Genomic DNA, 9,199 nt, shown 5'->3' with positions numbered 1-9,199 from the left:
AGCCCGAATAATACGATATGGATGGCTTTTATATTTGGACTTTTTTTCTCTTACTCCTCTCTAGAATCAATACAATGAAAAATAAAATTGGATTTTGTGTCGGTTAGAATAAATATCGTCTTTTTTATATAAGGTCCTGAGATCGGATCTTATTTAGTCTTTCTTTTTCTTCAGCCTACCTTATAATAAAAAAATAACACAATAATTAAATTAAAAGTAGTAGTGTCAAGTGGAGACAATAAATGTGTAAATAGGTATAAAATAGAGGAGGTTCTGAGCATGTTCAACATGTTCAATCGCACAGGGCTCCAAAAAGTTGGGAACCTTAATATTAATTTAAGTAGTATATGTTAAGTGTTTAAAAATTCAAATTTGTTAAAAAGATATCATAATTTTTAAATATTGCATAGGTCTTTAAAGAATTTTTTAAATTTTACTCTACAAAAAAAAAAAAGATTAACTAAAAGAAAATAATCAATAACAAAAACAAAATAAAAAAAATAAAAATATCACCCAAAATAAAAATATTACAAAACAAAACAAATTACTCAAAATCACTAGTAAACACAAAAAAAGAGTTTATTTTTTTATATAAAATTTGACTTTTCAATTAATGTGTTCATACTTCATTTATATATCAATGAGCAAGGTTGCTAACATTCCATTGTTGTTATTAGACTCAAAGAAACCCTTCACTTTTACAAACTTTTCCTTACATAAACAACTCATACAAGTCTATACACTTTATGTTTATTTCCTTTATTTCTAAAACAACAACCTTTGATTCGGCTGCCTCTTTTTAGCCCTCTTCGACCTCAATTGATTTTCATTACCTCTTTTTTAGCCTTATTCTTCTTTTCTCAGCTTACCCAATTTAATTTACGCAAACGGTAACAAAACAGTATGAACCCTTACAAAATTCTTCAAAATATGCAAATAAACTTGAACCTAAACCATCTAATCTCATACTTGGTGATTTTCACCTTAGGTTTTACCCTTGGAAACTTTCCTTTTTCCCTTAAAAATGTGGTCAATACCAAGTTTCCATTAGAGAATTTGGATGTTTCTCCATTGTTAAAAACTCATGAGTGGATGCATGATATGGAGGATGAAGAGTTGTTATGGAGAGCATCATCAATGGCACCAAAATTAGGGGAAGAGTATTATCCATCTAAGTTATTACCCAAAAAGATTGCTTTTATGTTTTTGGTTAGAGGACCAATACCATTAGAGCCTTTATGGGATATGTTCTTTAAAGGGAATGAAGGGCTTTATCGTATTTATGTTCATTCTCTTCCTTCTTATAATCAATCTTATCCATATAATTCAGTCTTTCATGGAAGAAGGATTCCTAGTGAGGTCAGTTTTCTTACTTTAATTTATTCTTAATTCGGTCCCTATGAAATTGCAATATTTTTAAATTATAGAAATATTAAGAACCCAAATTATTGTGAGAATATATAGACTAAATTGCCCAATTAATACAAATTAAAGAAAAAATAAGAATATAAGCTTCTTATTTTGAGGTCGTCTCTTTGAGAGACAGTTTCTCACAAAAGTAGCTTATTAAGAAAGTGTGTCAAGAAAAAAATTAAATTACATGGAATTATATTAAAAGATAAAAAAATATATCCATGAGATTTAAATAAAATAGTATAGGAATATTTTTGTAAAAATAAATAAATGTTATAAAAAGTGTTACTAAATTAATTATTTTGTGTTGGTTATGTTCTAATAAAATGGTACTAATAGATCACAACAATTATAACGATTTATCCAACATCTTTTATATTTATCCGCTCAATAAAATATTTCCAACTAATCATAATAAAATTTATAATTTAAGAGTAGTAAATATATACTCCTTTTTTTATATATAAAAAAAGTTGAATAATGGATGATGATGCATATTGCAAAATAGAGACGCAAGTTGATAATTGATTAAACTAACTAATATCAGCTAGTTAAGCTAACTGATTTTGATATTTAAACAAATCGTTGCTATAAACAACTTGTTCAAAAAACTGATTCATAATAAAAAGTTGTTTCAGTAAATAAATTTACCGAACATGTTTATATGATTTGACTATCCAATCATTTATTAATGTCGAAATTTTCTAAATACGCTCTAACTTTAATTTTGGAGGAATGGTCAACTTTCCATTCGATTAATGGTACTAAATTATAATATGAATATAAATTTTAGTAAATTAGAAAAATATAAATATAACTCAAAAATATGAAATTTTTTTAAATTATTTGATGTTAGAATATATAACATATTGTGAAGTCCTAACCATCAGCTTAATGTACCATATTAAAAACCAACTTAACTAAAAGTTGAAGCTAATGATTAAGACTTTAATATAATGTTATATACTCTAACTGGTGTAAATTTAGAGAAATAATTTTTTTTTTTTCGTTTCTACTCAACTCTCCCAAAGTTAAGCAGAATCTTCAGGAGAAAGTATACAGTAGTAATGCTAAAGATGTTAGCTTAAAATTATGAAATTTCTGATCCCAAAAATCCGTATATCCTCTTAAAAGTGGTGAAATACTTTTATATGAAAGTACTCGATTGGCTAGGATTATACGGTGCTATACACGGATCGTTAAAAATATTTATTTTAATACTTACTATTAAGCAATATTTTTTAATTATATATATATATATATATTATATTAAATTTTATATAACTAAATTGAGTATAAAATAATGAAAATAAAGAGGAAAATTACCTATAAGAAGACTGGGATCATATTTTTCTACTAAAATTTTATTAAAAGGCATAAATTTTATCTCATAAGGTGGTACTACTAAATCGTGACATACTTCTAAGGAAGTATACTTTGCGAAATAAATTTTATATTCATGTTCTGAAACCTTATAATCACTCTTGTTTTTGTAAATTTTAAAGTTGCTCAAGAAATATGATTTTCCCTTCCTTATTTGAGATCCATAAGTTTCATAATTATAGTAAGCAATGGAGGCTTGAATTGTAATACTCTGAGATTGAAAAAAAAAAAAAAAAAACAAGAGACATTGATTAATACAATATTATAACAGTAATTAGTGAGAGTAAACCTTTTAAATTGATTGATAAATTATATAATTTCTTTTGTTAAATGATAAAATAATTCACCTCATCATCCATCAAGATCATGTATAATGCAGTTCCTTTACCTTGTCCCTTACCCATATCTTCCATTGATTTCCATGTATTGATGTATATATGACTTTAGCTTTCGAACAAATCATTTGATTCTTTGATCTCATAAAGTTTTTTCAATCGTAAACTCATTTTTTCATCAACAAATTAATATTGTTTTGTAATTTGACCAGTATTTTAAGTGATATCTAATATTATCAAGTAATGAGTGTATATTTATAGTGGTATACGCTTTCAATGTTGTACTACATAATAATAATAATAATAATAATAATACTAAATGTTAGTATCAATTAATAATACTAAATGTTGGTATGAATAAGAATTATTATTATATTGCTATAATGAAAAAGACATTTAGACTTGCACTAAACTAAAGAAACTATTCCAATTTCAAATACCATGAAATGGCAAGTCATTAAAAAGTTAGTAGTGTTTTACTTTAACACTAATTGAGGTAATTAAAAAATAAAAAAGACATTTACACTTGCACAAAAGTAAAGAAACTATTCCAATTCCAAATACCATGGAATAACAAATCACAAAATATTAGAAGTGTTTTACTCTAACACTAATTGAGGTAATTAAAAAATAAAAGAGACATTCACACTTGCACTAAAAAAAAAAAAAAAACTATTTCAATTCCAAATAGCATGAAATAACAAATCGTCAAAAGGTTAATAGTGTTTTACTTTAAGACTAATAGAGATAATTAAATAAGGTAAGAATACAAAGGATAGGAAATTAAGTAGGTGACACAAATACTTAGATGAAGTGACAAATGACACAGTTGATTTATGAAGTGACAAATGGCAAAACAATTGATTCATAAAGTGACAAATTGACAAATGACAAAATAATTGATTCATGAAGTGACAAGTGGCAAAAATATTTATCCATTTGTAGATTGAATGATGATGATTAAAATATACATCTATAAAAAAAATTGGTCAAAGGAATAATATCCAATGAATGCTTATGAAAGAATAATAGTCATTTTTAAAATATGCAAAAAAGAAAAAAAAAATCAAAACTCATAAAGCACTTAAATATATTATCTTAACTAAATGTGCATAATTTTTATTATTTTTTATGAAATGTAGGAAGTAGAATGGGGAAAATTCAACATGGTAGAAGCAGAACGTCGTTTACTAGCTAACGCTCTCTTAGACATTTCAAATCAACGATTTATTCTCTTATCAGAATCATGTATACCTCTTTTTAATTTCTCCACAATATATTCTTACCTTATAAACTCCAATCAAAGTCACATACAAGCCTATGATAAACCAGGTCCGGTAGGACGTGGGCGTTACAACCACAACATGATGCCACACGTAACACTCTCACAATGGCGAAAAGGCTCACAATGGTTCGAGATTGATCGTAAGCTAGCCCTAGAAATTGTGTCTGATCGAGAATATTTTCCTTTATTTAAGAAATACTGTAATATTCGTTCATGTTATGGAGATGAGCACTATTTACCAACATTTGTGAGTATTAAGTTTTGGTGGATGAATTCTAATAGGAGTTTAACTTGGGTTAATTGGTCTAAAAATGGACCTCATCCTGGTGCATTTCAAAGGCCTCATGTTACTCCTCAACTTCTTCATAGTTTAAGGAGTAATTCAAGTTGTGAATATAATGGGGGGAATACTAATGTTTGCTTCTTGTTTGCTAGGAAATTTATGCCTAGTACTTTAACAAGGTTGCTTAGATTTGCTCCTTCAATTTTCAAGTTTTAATTAATCTTTGTGTAAATATATGATTATGGTTTGTTTAGCGTACATCACAAGTCTCACATAGAAAAATAATAAAAAAAAAATTGACAAATATGTTAGTGATCTAGCTTAAGGGGCCAGAAATAAATTCGTGTACACTCAATATAAAACGAATAAAAACATATTTATATGGATTATTCATTGCTGGTGGGTCAAACAAATTCAGTATCTTTTGCTTCTTTTAGGAAAAGTAGAAAACAAATTGTTAGTTTTTCTTTCATTTATTTATTTATATGTTCATTTTTCAAACTAAATTAATGGTCTATATAATATAATATGTTTTATGGACTATGCACATATGTATAAGTATGAGCTAATACTTTGTAATTCATCAAGATCTATTCAACCATATTTTGCACTCCTATTTATATAATAGATAGATTTCCTTATGTGTATGTTTACACTTGAATGAAGAGTAAAGATGGATACTTTCTCCATTTTACTCCCACACAAGTACAAATGTACAATGTCATATAATAAGAATTTTAGAAATGATTGAGCTTTCTAATAACTCCTAATATGGTACCATTTAAAATCAGCTTAAAAAATTAGCTATAGTGGCTCATTTTAATAAAAACGAATTATTTTATGTTAAAGAACAAAATTTATTTTTGATTAAATTTTTTTTAAATAATTATTTTAATTAAATTCGAATGTTGGATATCGGATATTTCAGATATCCAATAGAAAATTTTCAACATATCCTCATTGACATCAAATATCGAGTATCCAATCTGAATGTTATCGGATATCTGAGTCGGAACGAATTGGATGTATGTACCAATTTTTGAATGCCCGATCCGACATCATATTTCAAATGGGATATTTAATTATGCTCACTTCTTCCAACAACGTACCATTTAAAATCATCTTAAAATATTATCGGCTTTTGCTTTTTAGTAACAAGGGATTATTTTAAGGGAAAAGTGTCAAAAAGTACCTAATAAGTTTTGTTTTTTAAAAAATACCTGATAAAAAAGTTGTCAAAAAATATCTAATAAAATTTTTTCTTTTCATAAGAATATCAATTAACGTTTTCCTTCAGTTAACCATCAAATATAACAGTTGACTAGTCAAAATCGAAAATTTTTTCTTCCTCATTTTCAATTTCTTTTCCAATTTAAGTTCCTCATTGTCTTCTTTCTCTACTTTTTACTCAAATCGAAATTAAATTGGAATTGAAATTGAAGATGAGAAAGAAGAATTTTCGATTTTGACCAGTCAACTGTTATATTTGACGGTCAATCGAAGGAAAACATTAATTAGTGCTCTTTGAAAAAGAAAATTTTGTTAGGTAGTTTTTTAGCAAAACTATTTTTATTAGGTACTTTTAAAAAAAATTTATTAGATACGTTTTAATAATTTTTATTTTTTTTTAATTATAAAATAATAAAAAAGCAAAAAAGACATCATGAATGACCCGCTTTTTTATTTTTTCAATCACTCCAAGCTAATGTGCATAGTACAAAATGAATCTCATCCTTATTCTCCGGTTGTTTTCTTTTCCCAGTATCATGTTATGCTCGGAATCAGCGTTACGTCCCACCTCACCGGTGTGCGTGTGGCACATTCCGGATTTCAACGCAGGATATAGGTCGGCGGTCGCATTCGCCGGGAAGAAATGGAACCTTTAATCAATCGAAGAAAACCCTAATTTTTGAAATCAGGCACCATATTTAGGGCAAATGGTATGAAATTGTTCTTTCTCAATCTCAATTCTCCTCCTCTTCTATCACCGCCATGCTTGAATCACAAAAATAGAGGATAGAGAGGGAATGGATGCAGAAAAAGGGATGGAGAAAGAGAAAAAAATAAATCAGAGTCGGTCGACAAATCGTTCATTATTTCAGTTAAGTTTCCTTTCCTTTTTGTTATTCATAACTCCTTTTGTGTGATTGAAAAAAAAAATAAGGAATAATTTGTTTTTTTGCTTTTTTTAATTTTCAAAAATTGTTCGCGGTTACAATTAGGGTCAATATTTGAACTGATTTATACGGTCTGCTGTTGCACCAAGTGACGCGGTCTAACTCATTTTTCGAATTAGACTGCATCATCAAGAGCTTTCAAAGTTTTCAAGAAGCTTCTAGAACTCTCTAACACTAGAATAATCTAGAGTATTGTACATATTTGTAGAATTATCTAGATACTAGTATAACGGTCTAGGATAAAAGATATCTTAGAATTCTCTAGACAACCATGTAGAGTAGTTTGTGGAAATCTTTAGAATTCTTTAGGAGTTTGGCTATCACTATAAATACCCCAAGTTTCCTTATTTGCAACTCATACAAGTTGTGTACAAAGCATTCTAAGTCTGAGCTAGTGTAATTTTTAGCCATTGACACTAGTGTCCATGGTTTTCACTAAATCAATAATTGAGCACGTGACAGAGGAAGTAGCAATCCTTAATTTCCTTACATAATTTCAGAGACATATTTTGAAAAATAATTTTAAATACATATCATCACGAATTGTTTTATGATATGTTTATACACGCAACTCGTTTTGTATGAGACTGTCTCATCACGAGACGAGTCTATATAATAGTCCATTTCTTCAATTGATTACTTTAAGATCATAAGTAATCGTTTTAAGGTTATAAATAATTTTCTAAGACTATAAAAAGTAATTATATTAAAATTATAAGTGATCACTTTAAAATTATAAGTGATCATTTAAAGACAAGAAATATATATTGGGCTAGCCCAACAGAGATGATCTCACCATGAGACCGTTTCATTTAAGAATTAGTGTTATACGTAATTCTTGTGTATTGTTATCATTTTTGAGCCAAGGTTTTGTGAAAATTTGAACAAAATAAATTTTTTAAAACATAAAATAAAAATTATCAAAGCATTCAATAAATATATTTTTCAAAATAAACAAATTTTACATGAAATTGTGATAGCTATTATCTTCACTTGACCATCACTATTATCTTCACTTGACCGGCCATCATTACCAAATGCAATTATAAAAAAACTAGGAATTGCTAAACAAATAAGAACGAAAAATACTACTACTACGAATTATCACAAAGATGTTACTTATCAGACAAAAAACAAACAAACAAAATTTAGAGAGCTCATTTAATCAAAAATTTAATAAATAAGTTAAAATTTGAAAAATATTTTTAAGTTAATCAAAATAGAAACAAAAAAGAAAACCTAATAAAATAATCAAAATACAAAAAGGAAAATATAATCATCAAAAATCATAGACATATAAATATATGTCACCTACATGTGATTTACTTGATTATTTACATAGCAAACTTTTATGAAATGTACCCCTAGTCATTTGGAGCAGTGGCGGCAAGCCATATGAAGGGACCGCTAAGGCCCGCACATAACCATCTTTTATATAGTTTGGTTCATATAGATTTTTAAATTGTATACTACTAATATTATTACAAAGTAATAGCAAGTACATGATTTTTGAAGAATTTACACTTTAAAGACGTATTTTAAAATAATTGTTAATATTAATCACTACAAAAAACTCTTGATTTAGCGATGGAAAAATGGCGACGGCAATAGATGGTCGCCCATGGCGACGAACAGGCGAGAAAAAAATGGGTCGCAAAGTCAAAAAACCAAGTGGCGACGAGTTGGCGAGGAAGAAGTGGGTCGCAAAGCAAAAAGGAGGGTGGCGACGGAATTGGAGTCGTCGCCCTATCATCGCCGACCTCAATTTTTCTTTTTTTAAAAAAATTTAACAATATGGCGACGAACATAGCTGTCGCCACTTTGTCTCCAAAGAAGACATTTTTTTTTTAATTTTTTTCCTGATTATGGGCGACGGGTCAACTGGTCGCCTAGCCCTCGCCAATAATAAAAATAATAATAATGAAATTAATAATAATAATAATAATAATAATAATAATAATAATAATGAGAGGTAATAATAGTAATAATAATAATAATGAAATTAATAGTATTAAATTAACTGCACAGCCACTGCAGCACGCAATTATCGATGCTTAGCGACGAACTAGCGACTGGACAGCTGGTCGCCAGCCTGAGAAGTCAAACAGTCTTGTCTTGTCAATCCAGTTAGCGACGACCTAGCGACCAATCTTCCCGTCGCTAACCTTCAAACGCTGCACTAAATAATTTCTCCACTGCAGCAAGTAAAGTTGTTTCATTCCCGAGGTTGTGGCGACGATGCAGCTACCGCCGTTGTGGTCGCCCGTTGGTCGCTAACCTTCAAACGCTGCACCAAATAATTTCTCCACTGCAGCAAGTAAAG

General features: G+C 28.5%; 1 protein-coding gene across 1 annotated transcript; it reads left to right on the top strand.

Moving 5' to 3' along the window:
- The first annotated feature begins 678 nt into the window (after positions 1 to 678).
- On the top strand, positions 679 to 5,304 carry LOC130799959 (glycosyltransferase BC10-like). Its single transcript, XM_057663264.1, has 2 exons — positions 679 to 1,359; positions 4,274 to 5,304. Exons 1-2 carry the CDS (start codon positions 904 to 906, stop codon positions 4,913 to 4,915), a joined length of 1,098 nt encoding a protein of 365 aa, XP_057519247.1. The 5' UTR covers positions 679 to 903; the 3' UTR covers positions 4,916 to 5,304.
- The last annotated feature ends 3,895 nt before the right edge of the window (positions 5,305 to 9,199 follow it).

This window comes from Amaranthus tricolor, chromosome 14, assembly GCF_026212465.1.
Source record: "Amaranthus tricolor cultivar Red isolate AtriRed21 chromosome 14, ASM2621246v1, whole genome shotgun sequence".
Taxonomy (NCBI): Eukaryota; Viridiplantae; Streptophyta; class Magnoliopsida; order Caryophyllales; family Amaranthaceae; genus Amaranthus; species Amaranthus tricolor.
This window is presented reverse-complemented; position numbering and strand designations above follow the sequence as displayed.

What these genes read in the sequence shown, in the direction of transcription:
- LOC130799959 (XM_057663264.1), top strand. Translation starts at nt 904, where the DNA reads ATGAACCCTTACAAAATTCTTCAAAATATGCAAATAAACTTGAACCTA. An exon ending in GAAGAAGGATTCCTAGTGAG is followed by an intron (nt 1,360 to 4,273) that starts GTCAGTTTTCTT and finishes TATGAAATGTAG; the next exon opens with GAAGTAGAATGGGGAAAATT.